Source organism: Euprymna scolopes, chromosome 39, assembly GCF_053919585.1.
Source record: "Euprymna scolopes isolate OS-2025 chromosome 39, ASM5391958v1, whole genome shotgun sequence".
Classification (NCBI taxonomy): domain Eukaryota; kingdom Metazoa; phylum Mollusca; class Cephalopoda; order Sepiida; family Sepiolidae; genus Euprymna; species Euprymna scolopes.
Window position 1 is genome coordinate 54,221,971 of NC_136520.1, and position 22,500 is coordinate 54,244,470.

The 22,500-nt window shown below is 33.8% G+C and overlaps 1 protein-coding gene across 2 annotated transcripts in view; it reads right to left on the bottom strand.

The window, feature by feature from the left end:
* The window catches only part of LOC145263780 (excitatory amino acid transporter 1-like), a 605,619-nt gene that overhangs the window by 522,403 nt on the left and 60,716 nt on the right, over positions 1 to 22,500 (bottom strand). The window contains exon 2 of one of the 2 annotated variants that reach the window (XM_080120835.1): positions 3,948 to 5,288. In XM_080120835.1, coding sequence (XP_079976961.1) covers positions 3,948 to 4,486 — 539 coding nt within the window. In that variant the 5' untranslated portion in view covers positions 4,487 to 5,288. Of the gene's footprint in view, positions 1 to 3,947; positions 6,402 to 22,500 lie in introns of those variants that run through there. The other variant, XM_080120834.1, reaches the window with a different exon arrangement.

Below are 22,500 nucleotides of genomic sequence, written 5' to 3' on the forward strand. Positions count from 1 at the left end.
AGTGTTGTTTAACCCCTTCTTTTATGGGTCTTCAGACAGTTAAAATAGTTTTTAAGGGGTCACAAATGGGTCAATTGTTTTTTTTTAATCGTTATACATTTTTTTCAATTCATCTTAGATTATTTTTAATTTTTAGATTTTAAGCAGTTTATATGCATGTCACGTTGTTACAGTGGTAACGTCACCAGCTTAGACTGTTACAGTTTCGATTCCTGCTGATATCACCAACTCCTTTTTTTTTTTAAATTTTTTGAAATCACGACTTAATAATAATATATATGAAATCTGGACAAATAGAATATTATATTTAAGAGCATTTCAAGCGTAAATGTCTAAAATGTGGTTATCTTATAATGAAATGGAACTGTTGGAAAGTCTGTTTAATTTATGTCAACTCGCTACGGATAAAATTCTATTAAAATCTGAAATATTTTATTTTTCATATGAAAACCTGTGTCCATATTATTATATAAAAATATAAAAAATAACATTCAAAATTAATCTATAAACTCGGGAATAGTTATAAATTTATTTTAACTACCTTGAAATATCACAGATTTGATATCATCAGGAAATGAGTCTAACTTCTTTATTTTTTTTTGACTATGTATTAATCTAAATATATTCAACGTTGTCCACCCTTATCCAAAAAGTTCATAATGATCAGTTACATCTTTAGTTGTTAAATATATACCCCCAAAACTATCGGCAGATACCCACAGTTTACTTGGAATTAATAAACAGAAATACCCCTGTCCCATTGCCGCAACGTTGTATTACTGTGCCTTTTTTTCCAAACGTTTTAATGGAATGTGTTCTTCTTAACTCGACGTACATATCCCCGACAAACCGGTTTAGCAATAACAACTCGCCCCTTCACTGTTGCTGCCCAATAAATGCCAGAAAGCTTTCTATTCTAATAGTTTCTTCCCTCGAATAGCTATACTTTGGAATTCCCTTCCTGCTGCCTGCATCCCTGGCTGTACTGATATGCAGAAGTTTAAATGTTAGATAAACGAGTATCTTGTTAATCTTTCCTAGACCTGGCCTCAGATAGTACCTCCTGCGTCCAAGTGGCGATATGCTTGGTAAGGGGGTGAGTGAACATGCGGAAAAAAAGAAAAAAAAAGAAAAACAGAACTAACCTCAAACAGTAAACAATATAAAAGCATACATTCTGTTGACAATTAGGATTTAGGTGAAACTCATGCTTATGAACACAATCCAATTATTAAATCAGTGATTAATTATTCTACGGGAATTATATTTACTCTTTTTTTTTCATCAAGGTATATTACCAATAGCGGCTGCTATGTAAAATCATATCTAACAAGGGACTGTCAAGAGGTAAGCACCTAGATATTTGTTAACAGTACATTTAAACCTATGCAGGTTAAGACAGCCAGGGAAGCAGTAAATTAGGCAGTAATTGCAACGGTTAGCAGTCTGAAGGAAAAAACAATCAGTAGAAACGTTCAGTCATTTAGGAACCTCGACTATGAAGGAGTGCGATTTTGCTGCTTGTCCGGTTAGCTGGGAATATGTATATTGTGAAGGCACATGTGGTATGAGTTCAACAGCACATTCATTTAAATATCTGCAAAACAGGTGCAGAGCTGCAACGTTGCGAGGATGGGACAGATGTAGTAGCTTGGGCGATAGTGCGAAACCTTACAGATTTGAGATTGTATTTTCTCCTCCGTTCAAGAGTGAGAAACTAGTGATGATTATAGCCATGGTAGGACTAGCAGATTTTTGGAAATGGATTTCTATTGGTTTATTTAGTGAATTGCATTCGACGCTTGGTTTGACCGTATGGAATAAGAGTTCACATCGACATAAATGTAGGTGTGAGTGTGTGGATTGTTAAATAAGGGCAGGGATCCAAATTGTCCACACAACTTCAAGGGTCCATCTATCATAGTCTTGTTGCACGAGTCAGTTAAGAAAAAAAAAGACCTCAGTTAATTACGGTCCACCTTCATACCCACACGGTTGAAACTTTTACGAGATTCAATTTTTATCCTTGCGAAAGTTCAATTTTACCAAAACTTATGCATGGATAGCTAATCTCCAATTGAATCACTACACCTAGCGCTTACATGCTACGAAAGATCGAACGACTGAGTGGGAGAAAAAAGAGAGAAAGATAGTTACGCTGCTGAAAGGGCTCAATCGTGTCTTTGTATACAGACAAGTATAGATAGTCGTACTATACCCCCTTCTGTCTCTTCCCCATCTTTCTCATATATATATATATATATATATATGATGATTTCAACATCTTGTCAGACGAGTGCCACTCCCTCAGACACCTAAAGTTCATGAGCCCAAAAATGACTTCCATCGCCACAGGACCATTTTAGTAGACAAATGCCTGAGGGAGTATCTGTACACAGCTGATGTTACAGAGTCTTAGCTTTGTACAACAACTAAGTCTCCCTCTCTGTTCAAAATGTTGAGATCCAGCAACAAGCAAGAGCAAGATAGCCAGTAACAAGTTAAACTGCAGACCAGCTTAATTCGGGTACTGGTCTCCCGCTTTCTGCTTTTTTTTTAATCAGAGATTTGCTTCTCCTAGAAAGGTTGCCTTCACCACGGGTTACGGGAGCCCTCTCCACCCCAGAACGCACATACACACAAACACACACGGTGCTAGTTGGCCGTTGACCTCGAAAAAGGGTTCATTCGCCCTTTGGCGAATACACACACACACATATATATATATATATATATATATATATATATATATATATATATATGTGTGTGTGTGTGTGTGTGTGTGTGTACATATACATATATACATATATATGTATATATATATATATATGTAACGAATAAATGACAAAAGTCTATATTCCAAATTTCAAGATGTTGACCATCTTACCGTTTATTTCCTTAAGAACATTGAACTGCACAATTCTTTACAGCACAGGTTTCATGGAATTATGCATATCAGTGTACATAAGTAAATAAACGGTAAGATGGTCAACATCTTGAAATTTGGGATATAGACTTCTACCATATACTTGTTATATGCTCTGTAGTTACATGGAACTTCATAAATTGAAGGATTGGGATAAATAAACGGTAAAATATAACTCCGTAAATACACACACATATATATATATATATATGTGTGTGTGTGTGTGTGTTTTATATGAGTTTTACCTATTGTATTGTTTCATATCGATTGTGTCGTGTTTTGGCACTTATCGATGACGTACGAACTTTGTATTCGAACTGTTGTTTATTTTTTCGAATGCAAAGCTGGTACGTCAACGATATCTGTCGAGGCTTGAAATGATATGACATAAATACATTATTTACATATGCTAAGAAAAATATTCATCTTTAACCCCGATACTTCACTCATCAGCAAAACTTTGCGTTCAAAATATGTTTTCATATATTTGAATATGTGTGCACATTTGCACACAGCGGGCACACGCACGCGCATATATATATATAATCCACGGTTTATATTTTTCAGAAGGTCCACAACCAATGAAGTTTTAACGCGGGAAATACAAGTGCTTTATACCGAAGTAGGGCAATATATACTTTTTTTTTTCATTTCTTTTAAATGATCAGTAAAATGTCGCTACACGTTAGTGAGCATGTTTCGGTCAGCTATTTACCAGAAACTAGAGACCTCTTACGTTACGGACTAAACTTCTGTATTAGCAATATCACCTAAAGAGGTCTGTAGTTACTTGTAATGGCTGACCTAAACGAGCTCATGAATGTGTAGCGACATTTTAATGCTTATGTAAAAGAAATAAAAGTATATACATATATGAAAAATACCGGACAAACAGAGTTCGAATTTTTCCCCACATCGATACAACAAACAAAGAACACCGAACTTCTGAAAAAGAATATATATATATATATATATATATATATATATATATATAACGATAAAACATGCTGCTTCCACTTACCTGATCAAATCCAAGAATGTATCGACCGAATTGACGCGCTTCGTTGACCCATATCTCTTCAGTTTTTCGGCGCTCTGGCCACTTCCTGGTTGTATAGTGACGCACATGATAATGCCCAGAATGACGGCGATGATGGTTGTGGTCGCGAAATAGGCAATGGTACGAAGACCCATCTTTCCGCATGTCTTAGCGTCCAGGCCGGCGATGCCAGAGATCAAGCTGGACATGATGAGGGGCAAGATCAACATGCGCAACATCCTCATCAACATCTCACCGGGGAACAGCAGGTACATGATCTCGCGCTTATTGGTCATCATGGAGGGCCGCACGGCCCGGACCAGGAATCCGACCGCGCATCCAAAAATCACCGATCCCAGCAGTAATATAAGCAACAGGTTCTCCTTGCCGACGGAAAGGCATTTTTTGCCGCATCTCTTGCTCAGGCGTTTCAGGTTGCCACCTCGTCCGAGGTCCTCCTCAGGTACGCTGACAAACACATGGGTATTGACTTTATTCAAATCGGCCGCTTCGCCTTCCATTGTGAAATTCTGTTGTTTACTTTAATAAACCAACTTTTGAGGTGATGTTTTTGCTTACTTTCAAATTTTTTAAACTTTGTGCGTGTTTTTTTTATATATATATATATATATATATATATATATATATATATATATATCAAACGATGATTTACTTTAATAAAATATTCCTTTATATATATATATATATATATGTATATATATATGTATATATAGGTTTTACGTATGAGTATATATGTTTGCAGTTATAATACTTTTTACAGTATATAGACAAATTATATAAGCATATAGATATTTGTTTGCAACAAAGAGGAAGTATATATAAATATATATATATATATATATATATATATATATAGATTTATGTATGTGTAGAGAGTGAGATAGAGCAAGAGCGAGAGAGATAGAAAAGGAGAGAAGTGAAAAGGATAAAGAGATTGATAGAGATAGAGAGAGAGAGAGAGAAATGCGTTTACTTTGATATTTTTGGTAAATAATCCTTCTTGCAAGTTTCTTTCATGGAATTTCAGATAATCCTATTGTATTGTGCTCCACGCCGAATTCGTAAAGTTGAATTGATTGATTATTTTTTTCTTGTTTTTTTTTTCAGTGAGTTTTATGGTTCGTGATGAATGTTTTATTCTGTGTCCGTAGGTTTGTCAGTGACAACGAGGATTCGACCGTTGCTAATGTTACTTCGTAACAACTGTACGGTTCGTTTGTAGGGTTGCTTGATGTTTCCGGGCTGCGTTCCCCCGCCTTTTAGCGTAAATTCTTTAAGGGGTATTTCTCGTGCGTTGTCGCTCTGTAAAGTAATAAAAGAGACTGCGTGTTATAAGCAAATAAATTCCTTTATTTTTTTTAGCGGCGTATAATAAGAAAACAGCAGAAATTGTGAGTTATTTTTTTAAGTCGGCTATATGCAGGAGAATTTATGAAGTTTCCTAAAAATCAAAAAAAAAAATATTGTTACGCATATATATATATATTTATAAATGAATGAAGTTGGGCTGTGTTATGAACACACACACACACATATATATATTTTTTTCAAGTTTTATTTTTTCAGGTTTATTATTATCTTTTGGTCAATAACTAAAACAAACAAAAAAAACAATAGAATAATCCTCGCAAATCCTATTGGAGCACTGAATTGCTTGACGGTTTCGTTCACGGTTTTTTTTTTTTACTTTACTTTGTGTTTCTTTTTCCTCTTTCTTTCTTTATCGTTTTTTCTTTTCTTTTCTTTTTTTTGTCTCACCTCCAGAAGAAAGGTGTAGTCCGTGCGTGCATGCGTGCGTGCGTGCGTGCGTGTGGTGGCGCGACGTGTTTCTGAGCGCAGCTATTATAGAGAGACGCGGCGAATTTTTCGTACCATCCGTACCGCTTCAACCTCGCCTGTAACAACTGTCGTATTAACACCAAACAGAATATCACTTAATAGTAGTAGCACTACATCAGCAGGGGCAGTAGTAGCAGCAGCAGCAGGACCACAATCGACAACACCATCCTCCAACCCCTCGCTCTTCTAATCAGTAGCAGCGTTCTCTCTCCCTCTTTCTCTCTGTCAACGTACCGCCATTACCACTACCGTCACACACATTAACATATACTATTACTACTACTACTACTACTACTACTGATACTACTACTACTACTACTACTACTACTACTAATAATAATAATAATAATAATTAAACATCAATAAAACATTAATATTAATAACATAAACTCAAGTCTTCAAAGTTGTCCACGGGTGGGTCGGTGCGCGTAGATAGCAGTACTGTCACATTGCCTGAGACTAGTGATTTTGTTTTAAACAAAACAAAATATTTGTTTTTGATTTACAACGGAAAACTTGATGTTGCAAGTTGCATCCACTCTGTAGAATTGGCACTATTATTAGTGTTGCTGTAGACTAGTAGTTTGCACACAAGGCATCTTAAAAGAATTCCCTTTGAAAATAACCTGCCGTGTTCCCTGGAGTCAGAGTGACTACAAGTCCCTCATATTTCCAGTACTGAACGCTGTCTTTCAATTATGACCTTTGCAAATTAGTTTGCGTTATCGCAATTTCCGTTTATTATCATTTACTCAGCAATTGGCGGTGTTCTCTGGAGTCTGAGTGACAACAAGGCTCCCTAGATTTTCAGTACTCTCCACCTCTTTCGATAACCTTTGCAAATGAATTTGCGTTATCGCAACAACCGCTTACCAATGATTTCTCATTGACAGCGATCATTGATCTTCACTTGAATTTGGGTTGCAATAGAGCTTCCCAGGATCCGAGTCCTCTATGCGCTCAACCACTCAACAACGGAGGTCTGGCAAGTGCTTTTACTTCTCCTCTTCATCCATTTTTATTGCACTCACTAAAAGTTTTCAGAAAGTTTTCTATTAGAGTGTTCCCTGGGGTCTAAATGACATTCTTCTTCTTCTTCTTCTTCTTCTTCTTCTTCTTCTTCTTCTTATCTACTCACACAAAAGTTCCAAAAGTTCATTACCAGCGATCACTGAACGACAGTAATCAGTGGTATGTCCTGGATTCTGAGTGACAACAAGCCTCTCTAGAGTCCAAGTGTTCTTGATCACCACAGCAGATAACTTTGTGTTATCGCACAGCCGAATTGTTCATCTCTAGCTGAAAACGGCCATTTCTATTTCCTTTGGATGAAATAAAAAAAACAACCTCTTCGAAACTCGGGTGATTTGCGGGCTCATCTAACAAAGTTCTCAGTTAAGAACAAACCCTGTGTTCCTCTTTGGCCATCACGGCTCTTTGGTGTATTATTGTACTCCTGTGGTGTTGTCACAGAAATTATACGGCAGTGTTTTTTTTTTGAAATCCGAGAGACACAAGGTCTCCTGAGATTTCTAGCACTCTTCACCTTCTTTAATAGTATTGGCAAATTATTTTTCGTTATCACAACTACAGTTTACCACTAGTTTCACGTCACCAACGATTGTTAGTGTTCGCTGAAAATTGAGTGATGATTATTGTGTATTCGCTAGCAGTTCTCAGGCAAGGGATTATCAGTGATTGCCCCAAAACAATAATCAATGGAATTCCCTAAGATCTGAGTGAGAGGCTTCCAAATTTTAAGTACACTTCGCCTCTTTCGATATCATTGTATATTATAATTAGTAATAGTAGTAGTAGTAGTAGTAGTAGAAAATATAGTAGTATTAGAAGTAATTTAAGCAGTTGATTCAATAATGTTAACTCTTTAGAGTAACTTAATTGATACTTAGTTTGTGTAGAGTTATGTACATCAAATTCAATTTCATAGTATACTAGACTACCCGTGACCCGTTAGGTCCGTATGTTATATTTTCTATGGAATTAATGTATGAGCGTGGCACTTGTGACGTAAAGAAAATAGTTTTTTTTTGTGGCATAACAGAAACATTTGTATGAAAGTATATTAATATAAAAAAAGAATATAGATAGATTCCTATGAGACGTTCTGTTTATAATTGTTTATTTTTGAAAAAGAAAAACAAAAGAACTAACACCCATTGAATTATAACGGGTTTGTCATACTTATACCTAAATGTGCACTAAACAGTTACCATAATACTTAAAGTTAATTTCAAATTTTGATATATCATTTAATCTAAACACGAAAACAAAACAATTGGGATGCTGAAAACGTACAGAATAAAACAATACGTTTTATTGTCTCGTTGATTATTTTTACAAAAATATTTTCGGAGTTATTTATTTATGTTGGTAGTATAGAAGAAAATCTATGAATGTTTTTTTAAGAAAGATGTATTAAAAATAGAAAATACATTTAAAAAAAAATGAACGCGGTGGGTAAATCGCCGTTGTAAAATTCTCTTATGGTTTTCAACGGGTAAAAGTAGATCTGTTAGTAAGAAAATTGTGTTAAAATAACTTTAACATAATACGGAAATTAACGATGTACAAAATGCAGAAAGTATTAACAATTTTATTTTTGGGGGTGGGGAAATTTAAACAAAAAAAAAAACAATTGGGACGCTGAAAACAACCACAGTAAAACAATACGTTTTATTGTCACGTTGATTATTTGTTTATGTACGCATGCGCAACCGAAAGATTAAACCAAATGTTGGGTTAAAACACACGTTACAAGGCCATTTGAGGTTTATAATTATATAGATTTTTTCAGAAATAGATTACATTTAGGGAAATGTTTCAATTACATATATATATATATATATGCATATATATGCATATGTATATACATATATATATACATATGTATACATATATATAAACATATATATACATATGTATACATATATATATAAACATATATATATACATATGTATACATATATATAAACATATATATCTATATACATATATATAAACATATATATATATATACATATATATATATATATACATAATACCGAATGTATGTGTGTGTGTGTCTGGTCACGAATAGTCTCCTATATTGTTTACTGTTTAAAAAAAAAACTGATTACATATAATGATAGAAGATGTATCGAGACACTGGAATGGATATGTTTGATCTGGCAGAACGGTGGTTCATTAAAATTGTGGGGTCTGCATTCGCGCCTTGTCCACAAAGTATGGAAATAAAAAATTTAAAAATTAGAAAAAACGTTTACAAGTGTTTTTGATATGGATGTACATAAGAATACTTTGATAAGTATGTTTTAACAAATAGGGATGGTATAATAAAATTGTGGGGTCCGCATTCGCGCCTGACCTCCATAGTATTGAAATAGGGACAAACTTTAATAAAGATTTTTCATATCTATCTGCGTAAGTATAGTTAGATAATTATGTTTCAGTTTGAAGAAATATGGTATGATAAAATTATAGGGTGTCCGTTCACACCTGGCCTCCATAGAATGGAAATATGTCACAAAGTTTAATGAGGTTTTTTTTTAATATAGATCCACAGAATATTGTAATAAGTGTTTCAGTGTGAACAGGTATGGCATAATAAATTATGGGGTTTATCTATTTTATTTTTACTTTCCTCATATTTTGTTTTGGTTTTGATACCCCCAAATTCTACCCAAATTACAACCCTTCCTTTTCATAATCTATCATACTTTCATAAATCAGACTCCCTTTTCTGCCTGCTATTTTTGAACCCAGTCAACGACGGGTACTTTGGCTAGTATTTATATATATATATATATATATATATATATATATATATATATATATATATCAGCAAATGGTTAAGAAAGATGTTTAAAAACACTTTGAAAAAGAGTTAAAAACATATTTAATCTGAAAGGAAACACTTAATAATTGGATAATCCTTATACTTTCTTCTTCTCAGAGGGTAGATATTAGCAAAATGCGGGATCGGATTTAGCATACAAAAGTATTTGATGAATCTGCAAGTAATCAAAGATCTTAATTGATAACAAAATTGAAGCAGAGTGAATATCGTGAAGAAAAAGGTGATTACACTTGAATGGATAATCTTATGAAAGGCAAGGTATTCAATGACGGTAAAATCCAAAAATGTAAGTTAATTAAGTTAATTTTCCATTCGCACAAGTAAAATCCAAGGAAATTGCATTATTGGAACATGTATATTAATAAATATATATGCGTATATATATTTTTATGAATATATATATGACGCGTTGCTTGTCACATCGTAGAATGTAGAACTGGATAAAAATATAAGAATTTAAAAAAAATCGAGGCATAGTCAATAGATTGCGCCATGTCCCATATCGTTAGGTCGTCAGTATTGCACACTTCATGAGTGCGACGACCTGTGTTCGCGCCTATGTCGGAGCACGTCACTGATGAGATGCAGTACATCGAAACCCACTTTAGGTCTGGTGTTGTCCGTTGTCGATGCAATTGCTCGATTCTATCTAGTTCTGGGTTCTAGCTTTATCCTGGAAGGTGTATGTTAACGGGTATTTATATATCTATCTATAATTTCCTCTTAATGTCTAATATATCTATATCTATATCTATATATATATATATATGTATGCATAATTTTATACATACATATATGTATGCTATATATATATAAATATATGCATAAATATATATCACTATAATATATATAAAGTTAATTTTACTAATATATATACATATACATTTTTTATTTTTATATATCTTTTCTTACAAGAATATATGCATAATATATCTAATAGTTGTAATATATATATATGTGTGTGTGTGTGTGTGTATTTCATAGTGTCATGAAAAAAGCGAGAAATATAACGCTGTAATATTATATTTAAAATTGTATATTATTTAAATATCATTCCCTTTTGATTTACTAACGTCTACAATTTGCACAGACGATATTTTTTGTAAAAACATTATAATAATATTCACACTTTCTAAAAAGTTATTAGTTTGTAAAAATCACCTGTTTTGAAATGTCCGACTATCGGTCCATTGATCGTATGTTTTTGAGCTTATGAAGTGGTCGTATTTCACTAGAGCTATAATCTTTCATACACATACATTACAACGCATAGTTTAATTACGAACGAGAACAAAAAAAACAAACTTTTATACAGTCAGTCCTATGCGGCCTAGTTTTTAAATCGGAGATCAAAATAATAATAATAATAATAATAATAATAATAATAATAATAATAATAATAATAATAATACTACTAATAATAATAATAATAAATGTGCAGGAGTTAGGTTCCTTGATTTACGTTATTATAATTGGTGTAAGTTGATCTCTAAATTGTAGATATTTTATTTAGAAGTGAGATATACATATTTTCATGTAGAATCGCAATGTTATTTTACTTGTTGACAGCAGGAAGGCAAATTATAAATATTGCGTGTCTTTTATTGCCATTGATATAAATATTAACGGGTACCTACGTTATATATATATATATATATATATATATATATATATATATATATATATATATACACAAACACACACAAATAATTAAAAAAAACATCTTAAAACTCTTTGAGAAAGTTAAAAACATAAGCACATGCCTTACCCTAGCTGAGGATTGAAATTTAAATCCTCGCGTTTATAGTCGGCAGTTTAACCCATATATTATGGTGGCTGTTATCTGAGGTTCAAGGGCGATCACACCCTCTATTTCCTTGTCTCTTCCCTTCTCCATAGTTCTGCCCTCAAATTGTATGTGTTCGAAGACGACTTTTCAGACCAACTACAGGATAGACACACTCGATCAGTCTTCCTTCCTGTGACATTATTGTAGTGCAAGAAACATTTCTGATATTTACACAAATGGCTTTTGAGGCCAGCAAGAGATAGGCACAGTTTTTCACATACGTCAAAATTAGAGCTTTGACTTTTGGGGCACAATGCTGAATCCTGTTCGCCTTTGCAAAATCAAAAATTTGTAAGCGGCTATTCGCAAAAAATTCTAAGCTTTCCTGAATCAGTTTTCGCCAATTATAATACGTCTATCTAAGGCTATTTTTTTCACATTGGTCCATATGTCGTCCAGTATGTTTGTTTGGTGCTTGTCTACGACTGGACATATAAAAACATTTTTTCAAGAAAAATCTTTAAAAAGCTTTATGATGTGTGTACCTGTCACCGCACGAAGAAATTATATTCCAAAAATTACGTAAAACGATCAAGTAGTTTTTTTTTTATTTACAAAAATGTAATAATATGATAATAAAGCTTTTTAAGATTTTTCTTGAAAAAGTATTTTCATATGCCCAGTCGTAAACAAGAACCGTTTTTTTTTCAGATAAGACTTTATTGTGACCTTTAATCTTTTCTTCCCACTGTCTCACCATAGAATAACTGCCTTGTCTGACAACCGTCACCCATACGCACAATTTAACCAAACCATTGTAGAAACTTTCCCCTACTATCGACTCTATGCTTTGATATGAACCTGTCAACCTGGTTGATTCACGCCTTCAAGGGCGTATTATTAGTTAGTTTAGTGTCCATGTTTCGCTTGCACAGGAAGCCCGTCAAAACACATAGTTCGATACACAATGATTCTTGTGTCAACTTGATACTAAGCTCCATAAATTTTTAAGTGGTAAAAAAGAACAATACATCTTTTCAACACGGAAGGAGACTCTCTTCAGAGAGGCTACGGCTTCTATATACAAAATAGTTCTCTTCTTCTCAGCATCTAATTAACGAAGACAGTTGATCCATATAAGGCGATCCGGGTGCTGAATCATACATGACGACTGCTTTTTTTTAAGTTGATATTTAAACCGAATAAGTTACACTTAGATACAAAATGGTTCATAAAGCATTGAAACGTATTGCCAGAATGGCAGTCATCTGCTTAGACCACCTCCCTCACAGATGAAGAAGAGACTTTTGTTTGAAAAAGCAGCTTACAATTATTATACATACTATCTGATGTTCGATATCTGTTGTTACTACCGCCTGAGTTTTCATAGAATGTCACAAGAAAGACTATAGCAAAATAGATATTGAATAAGATGGGTGTAGAAATGTCATTGGTTTGATCCAATTGTACCCGAGCCTTTATTCTGTCAGGAAGAGAACGAATCCGACCCACAGATCTCGCAGAGCAGCTCAACTTCAGTAGATTTTCGACAAGTTGATCTGTTTACGGTATAAAAAGCTTTTAAGAGTCAAGGAATAGTTGGAACAAGGAAAAAGTTTGTTCTTTGCAATTCACTTTTAATTGGCGGGTTCTGAAAATCATAGCCACAGTGCCACGGCTTGCAGGATTCTGGTAGCTTTCTATTGGCAATAATGTGGACGAATATATTAAGATTAATTGTCGAAAACACCCTTTCCAACAAGAGATATCAAAGACATGCTCTTAACCTTGCCGTAGTCTGATACTGAACCCTTCATATATAACGACACAAGTATCACATCTCTAGTCTTGACATACTTAAATTTCCCATACACTTTAGATGCTATTATGTCATACATTCCTGGCGCTTTCTTGTTCATTTGACTCACAGAAACTTTTATGTGACCTCTAGAAGGCACTTCATCAAGGGCCATGATTGGTTCATCTTGATTAAGTAAATCCAATATACAGGGTGGCCCACTTTAAAGTAACCCCAAATGCAATTCTTTTTCCAACAAACTAGCACTACATCCCACACGTCTCACGGATCACTGACACGTCTTCATGACATGTTTACGGAAGAGAGAACAATTACCAAAGGCTTATGGCCACTATGTTCCCGGACTTGTCATCACGTTATTTGTATCTTTGGATGACTTTAAAACAAAAAGTTTATGCAAAAACTCTTCATAACTAATTAAAGGAGAACACTGCCGACGCTATCAGGAGAATCATCAGAGAAAATCTACAGGCAGTATCTGCAAACGTTGTTAAATGTGCCCAGAAATGCATAGATGTGAACGGGAAGCACTTCCGGTATCTTTTATTACAAGGCTGTGACTACAGCATATTTTCTCATTGTTTTGACTCTTGAGTATGTATCCGTTAATATCATAAATGGTATTTATATAGACTGGTGTGGTTCTCGGTTGGTGAACTGTGTTTTACTTACTTACGGATATATACTTGAGAGTCAAAAAGAATGAAATAATTATTCTGTTGTCACAGGCCTATTTAGAACACTACAGATAATTTAAACAATACTGCAGATAATTTAAACAATACTGCAGATAATTTAAACAATACTGCAGATAATTTAAACAATACTGCAGATAATTTAAACAATACTGCAGATAATTTAAACAATACTACCGATAATTTAAACAATACTGCAGATAATTTAAACAATACTGCAGATAATTTAAACAATACTGCAGATAATTTAAACAATACTGCAGATAATTTAAACAATACTACAGATAATTTAAACAATACTGCAGATAATTTAAACAATACTACAGATAATTTAAACAATACTGCAGATAATTTAAACAATACTGCAGATAATTTAAACAATACTGCAGATAATTTAAACAATACTACAGGTAATTTAAACAATGTTACAGGTAATTTAAACAATAAGAAAATGTTCTTCCTCTCTACTTCATTTTTTTCTGGGCTACGTTAAGTTAGCAACCTTGAGAATCGTCTCGTTTAATTTGAGAGGTGCAAACGTTGATAACTGCGGCTCATATTGCTCTCTGACTATTTGTTAAAGTAGTCATGAGCTTTTGCTTTTTGTTGCAAGTGGTGCTTCTCTGGGCTTGAATTTCGCGCATGCGCGTTTGTACCATTCGTTGAATTAAAAAAAAAATATTTATAAGTTTTTGTAGTTTTTATGTTTGCTGTGTTGGCTAGAGTAATGGTAATGTTTTTTTTTTCGGAGAAAGGCCACGTTTTCTTTCAAGGTGTACGTCAGTTTCCTCATAATTTTCAACTAATCAGCATTGACCCTTCTTTTCCCGAAATCCTTAAATCTAGAAACAATTTCCCTTAAGATCCTCTCATAAATCGTGTCAATAGACACAAGTGCATTTTGAAAGATGGTCCTCCTTTCAACATGATCAAAACTATCTGAGATCCCAAACATTTTTATATGTTATATATTATGTCGGGCTTCCGATTAAATTTTGAGTTCCATATTAGAACCTTACCAAATGATGATCCGTCTAGAATTCAGCGCTTCTCCTGGTTCGAAGATAATGCAGGTTTTATAGATCACGCGGACAAACAATAGTATAATCTATCATATAGACGTGTCTAGATCATGAGTGTTTCCCTGTATCTTTGTATTTATTTTTTGACAATTTTTTTTTATTATTACATTTTCACCACAAACAAGGCACATTGCAACTTTGGTGTAGGGGGCTACTATAAGAGCCAGCAACTACTGGGGCACTATGTTGCGATTTAGGCAGCAAGATGTGTGTTCACGTTACACTTGAATATCTGCATGTCAGTACAGTTAGGGAAGCAGGGACCTAGAATGGAATTCCAGAGTCTAACAGTTCAGGGGAATAAACTACTAGAGTAGAAAGTTTTTTCCACCTAGAGACCTCTACTGTGTGGGGTTGGGATTTAGCTGCCTGTACGGTTTGTCGAGGGTGTCTACGTCGTGGGGGAACAAGTGTCTGCAGTTCGTCAGAGCATTCACCTTTAAAATACTTGTAGAACAGGCAGACGGATGCAACGTTTCGCCGATGGGACAGAGGCTGAAGCTTAGTTCAGGGCCTATCAGATTGGCGACTCTCTTTTGAACCTTGTCTAGGAGGGAGAGACTAGCAGCAGACGCACCAGCCCAAATGTGACAACAATACTCCATACATGGGCGAATGGTGGCCTTATAGAGATACAGGATACTTTCAGGTGTCAGTAGTTTTCTAGCACGGTAGAGAGAGCCTACCTTTTTCGCAGCGGCCTTGGCAATGTTTTCAATATAATTGTTCCAACTCATGTTTTCTGTGAACGTTAGGTCAAGCAGTTTGAAAGATGTACTCTCAGACAGGGAGTCGCTGGTCATTGCTATTGGTGGCAGAGAAGGTTTCTTGTAATTATTGAAGGAAACCAGTTTAGTCTTGGCAGCATTGAATGTGACCATTAATTTATGTCCCCATTCCACTACAGATTGGAGGTCATCCTCTAGTGTGTTTGCCATTTCTTTAGTTATGTGTTCATTTGTTTTCCTGTCATGCCTGTCATAGAGCGTGGTGTCATCAGCATATATACCATATCAGAGCCAGTTTTGTCGGGGAGGTCATTAATAAATATTAGGAACAATAGAGGTCCAAGGATAGACCCCTGAGGCACTCTCGCATTTATATCACACTGTTTAGATGTACGACCGTCGAGGACAACCTGGATTTTTCTCTGATCTAAGAAGGATTTAATTATGTTAAGTATTCTACCAGTGATACCGTATGATTTAATTGTCCTGTGGAGACCCTCATGCTATACCCTGTCAAAAGCCTTAGATATATCTAGAGCTACCGCTCTGCCCTCCCCCGCTTTGTCCAGTGAATGGTATATACGTTCAGAGATTACAGTAAGGATGTCAGCTGTGGAACGGGCTTGTCTAAATCCATATTGTTTGTCAGTCAGAAGTTTAGCATCTGTAAGGTGCCGGACTAGAGCATGGTTAATTATGGTCTCAAATATTTTGGCGAAAAGTGGGAAGAGGATAATGGGGCGATAATTTGATGGGTCAGTTCTTTCGCCAGAATTCTTGAATGCTGATATCACAGAAGCAGTTTTCCAACAGCCCAGAAAGCATGATTCATTAAGGCATTTGTTGTAAAGTTCGGAGAGAACTGGAGCTACTTCATCTGAGCACTTTTTTAATAGCACAGCTCGGATGAGATCAGGTGCACATGCTTTTGAAGTGTCAAGGTTTTTTTTATGATAGCGTGTACCTGAGCAGTGGTAATTTTTAGATCGTCTAGCATGGCGTCTGTCCGCATAGGAAAGTCAGGTAGGGGGTGGTTGGAAGGGTCCACTGTGGAGTTCGAGGCAAACCGGCCGGCAAGCATATTAGCCTTGTCGGTTACTGAGCAAACAACTTCGTGATTGTTGGTTCGTGGGGAATTGTTGATTACCCATTATTTACTACACTGTTGTTGATTTTCCAAAAATCATGATTTCCTAATTTTTCTTCTTCGATGCGTTATTAGTGGTTTCAGTAAATTCTCTCTTAGCTATCGCTTTTTCTTTCTTAACGTTACTTCTAGCTTCTATATACTTCTGTTTGTTTGAACTGGACTTCTGTCGATTAAATCTGCGGTATGCATGCTGCCTTTGAGCAATGGCAGTTGCGCAAGTCGAAGTAAACCATTGGGGAGAGTGGGGCTTACTATAAAATTTCCGCATGGGAACATGTGCTTCAATTGCTGTTTTAAACCATCCAGTGGTCTCATTTGCGCACTGTTCAGCAGGAAAAGAAAAAATATTTCCCCATGGGGCATCTCTGATAAGATCTCTGATGGATTTCCAGTCAGCCTTTTTATAATATCTCGTTGTTTTGAGCACTGGCTCTTCAGTTTTAGGGCGATTTCTACCATTATCACTGCATAGTCAGCGTTCCCGAGTGGGCTATCAGCATTTGTTATGCAATCCACGAGAACTGTAGTCAGAAGCAGATCTAGAAGTGATGCGTGTTGTTCTAGCTGGTCAGGGAAACGGGTTGGAAACGTAACCATTTGTGATAGGGAGTGAGATATAGCGAAACTATGTGTTGAGCTGCCCGCTGCATCTGTGTGAGTAAAGAATCCAAGCCAGTTTTTTTGGTGAACATTAAAATCACCAAATACACGTACTTGTGCGCTAGTGTCGAGGGAGAGTGCTGTGACTATGCTGTCAGAGACTTTGTTTATTATGGTGCTGTCCTGGGTCGAGGGAGAGCAGTAGAGAAAATAAAAGTAGCTAATGTCATGTTGTATGTTTAGTCTTGATCGTCCGTTTCTAGGTTTGTTTCTCTAGTCAGGGGGAGGGTGTTCCGAATGTAGACTCCAAGTCCGTGCATATGTCTGTCAGAGACCTTAGGGCAGAGTTGGAGATAGCTAGGCATGTTAAAGTAGTTAGAAGGGATGGAGGAGTGTAGGTTAGTCTCGCTTAGTGCTAAGATATCCGGGGTATTTGTTAGGAGAAATGCTTCAACGTCAGCTAAATTAGTTCTAAGCCCACGGATGTATGTGAATGCAAGCCTCAAGGGAGGAGGCAAGTTGGATTTGTTTGTCCCTAGGCCTGGTTTACGTGTTTCCAATATAGAGATCATACTCTTTGCCAAATCCGAATACCATTTCCGTTTGTCTTTCGTAAAATATGTCAATCAAAATATTTCCATATTCGAAAATCTCTCTTAGTTCTCGCATTCAAATCGCCAAGCCAAACTGTCTCATCCTCAGGGATATTACAAAAAAACTTGTCTTAGCTCATCATAAAAAGAGAGTATGTTTTTTGACGAGGACTCCATAGTTGAGACAAAAACCGACACGACTGTGACAAATCGTTTTTATCGCAGTGGAAAACGTAAAGAAGTAATACGTTCTGATTTACCAAATTGAAGTTCCTACAAGTATTTAAGATGCCGCCTCGATGGCAATCCAATGCCATGGTCTTCCAATTGATCATAAAGTTCTTATAAAAAAAGGGGTAATCAGTATTTTTTTTCTGTGAGTTAATCAGCAGCAGTAGCACGTGTCTCAGAGAGATCATGAATGTCAATAAGAAAAGCTCTCTGGCAAACAGATCAGTTCAGCATTGTTGTCTTCCATATTGCAACTCTCACTAATCTCAAAATATCTGTCAAATATAGCCGGTGAAACAAGTGCAAAAATATTCTAACAGTTGCACTAAAAGGATCTACATCTAAAAACATGCATCTCGGTTGGACTATTTAGGAAAGCGTGATTTGTTGGCCTCGTATAGAATACCAATACCCACGTTGAACAAATAAGAAAGATGAACAGACATATATATATATATATGTATATATATATATGTATATATATATGTATATAAATACATATATATACACATATATCAATATATAAAAATATATATATATACACATATATACATATACATATATATATATACGTACGCATATATACATATATTCATATATATGCATATATATACATACATATATATACATATACACACATACATATACATACGTATACATATATGTATACGTACAAATACATATATGTACACGTACACAAATATGTATACGGACATATACGCATATGTATACCTACATATATATATATATGTATACGTACATACACATATATACATGCATATAGACATATATATATATACATTACATACATATACATTTACATACATATATATATACATACATATGTATATACATATACATACATATATACACACATATATCTATACACCCATATATATACACATACATACATATATACACATATATATACACATACATATATATACATATATATACATATGTATAGCTAATTTATATAACTTTATATGTATATATATAATATAAAGCTGTCTGCGTGTGTCTGTGTGCGTGTGCGTGCGTATGAGTGCGTATGCGTGCGTATGCGTGCGTATGTGTGTGTGTGTCTGTTCAAAAATAAGCTCCTATATGGTTGACTATTTTAAAAAAACTGATTACATATAATGATAGAAGATGTATCGAGACACAGGAATGGATATGTTTGATCTGACAGAACGGTGGTTCATTAAAATTGTGGGGTCTGCGTTCGCGCCTGCTCCACAAAGTATGGAAATAAAAAAAATTAAAAAAAAAGCGTTTACAAGTGTTTATTTTATACATAAGAATAATTTGATAAGTATATTTTAACTTAAATAGGGATAGTATAATAAAATTGTGGTGTCTGCGTTCGCGCCTGACCTCCATAGAATGGAAATCGGCACAAACTTTGATAAAAACTTTTCATATCTCTCTGCGTAAGTATACTTTGATAATTATGTTTCAGTTTGAAGAAATATGGTATAATAAAATTATGGGGCGTTCGTTCGCACCTGACCTCCATAGAATGGAAATATGTCACAAAGTTTAACAAGGTTTTTTTAATATAGATCCACAGAATATTGTGATAAGTGTTTCAGTGCGAACAGATATGGTATAGTAAATCATGGGGTTTATCTATTTTATTTTTACTTTCATCATATTTGATTGTGATATCCCCCAAATCAACCCAAATTTACAACCCTTCCTTTTCATAACCTATCATACTTTCATAAATCATAGCCCATTTTCTGTAGGCTGTTTTCGCACCTAGTCAAAACCTGGGTACTTTTGCTAGTATACATATATATATATATATATATATATATATATATATATATATATATATATATATACTAGCCGGCCGCCCGGGATTACCAATTTAAAAATACGCATTAATATAACATTTTGACTAACGCAGATATTTATTATCATATTATATTGGACCCAATATGTGAACACGTATGGTATAATAAATTATGGGGTTTATCTATTTTATTTTTACTTTCATCATATTTTGCTTTAGTTTTGATACCCCAAAATTCGGAGCTATCTCACACCCTTCCTTTTCATAACCTATCATACTTTCATAAATCAGAGTCCATTTTCTGTAGGCTGTTTTTGAACCCAGTCAACGACGCGTACTTTTGTTAGTATATATATATATATATATATATATATATATATATATATATATATATATATATATATATACTAGCCGGCCGCCCGGGATTACCAATTTAAAAATACGCATTAATATAACATTTTGACTAATGCAGATATTTATTATCATATTATATTGGACCCAATATGTGAACACGTATGGTATAATAAATTATGGGGTTTATCTATTTTATTTTTACTTTCATCATATTTTGCTTTGGTTTTGATACCCCAAAATTCGGAGCTATCTCACACCCTTCCTTTTCATAACCTATCATACTTTCATAAATCAGAGTCCATTTTCTGTAGGCTGTTTTTGAACCCAGTCAACGACGCGTACTTTTGTTAGTATATATATATATATATATATATATATATATATATATATATATATATATATATATATATATATATATATATATATATATATATATATACTAGCCGGCCGCCCGGGATTACCAATTTAAAAATACGCATTAATATAACATTTTGACTAACGCAGATATTTATTATCATATTATATTGGACCCAATATGTGAACACGTATGGTATAATAAATTATGGGGTTTATCTATTTTATTTTTACTTTCATCATATTTTGCTTTGGTTTTGATACCCCAAAATTCGGAGCTATCTCACACCCTTCCTTTTCATAACCTATCATACTTTCAGAAATCAGAGTCCATTTTCTGTAGGCTGTTTTTGAACCCAGTCAACGACGCGTACTTTTGTTAGTATATATATATATATATATATATATATATATATATATATATATATATATATATATATATACATATATATATATATATATATACATATATATATATATATATATATATATATATATATATATATATACTAGCCGGCCGCCCGGGATTACCAATTTAAAAATACGCATTAATATAACATTTTGACAAATGCAGATATTTATTATCATATTATATTGGACCTATATGTACCATTGATGTAAACATTTTTTAATAAGATGATTCGTGTCTCAAAATTGAGAATCGAAACCAAAACATTTACCTTACGATTAACTTTTTCCTTTACTGTTAATTACTGTATTATTCAGACATGTTTACTGCAAAGCCAAACATTAAAACATAAAACAATTGCTATTACGTTAGGCATGCGTATTCGTAATGCTGTCGTTCGACCTTCATCTGGCAAATTGCATTTGTTTTTAACTTTTCCCACTTTTGCACCGATTTCTAAAGAAACAAAAATAAAGCTTTCCATGGGTTCGAATACCACTATGTCTGTAGACCAAGACAATGACGGAGGAGTTTGGTAGGCAACTATTTTGTAACAAATATATATATGACATAATATATATAAAGAGAGCCGTTTATTGTAAACTTTTTACGCAAATATAACGCAAGAATAAATCATGTATAATATCAGCTTGATTATAATTACACGTAATAGTAAACTTATGATGATCATCTCATAAGAAACCTGGAAAAACTAATAAGTAATTAATTAAAACACTATTAAAAAATGTGCAAATTAGCTTAATCTTTTGCAGATGAATGCAGTTTTATCTTATTTCAAATAATATATATGTATATATATATATATATATATATATATATATACATATATATGTATATATATATGTATATATATATATTATATGTATATATATATACATATATATATTATATGTATATATATATACATATATATATATATATTTATATGTATATATATATATACATATATATCTATATATATACATACATATATATATATATATATATATATATATATATATATATATATATATATATATGAATGGAAATGTATAAAAAGAATACGAGAACTATAAAAACCCATAACTTTTCTTTATTCATTTTCAATTGGTGACGTGCCGGAATACAAAATAATATTATCAAGAAAAAATTAAAAAAACCTTTTTCCAAATACATAATTTTTCGACCGATGC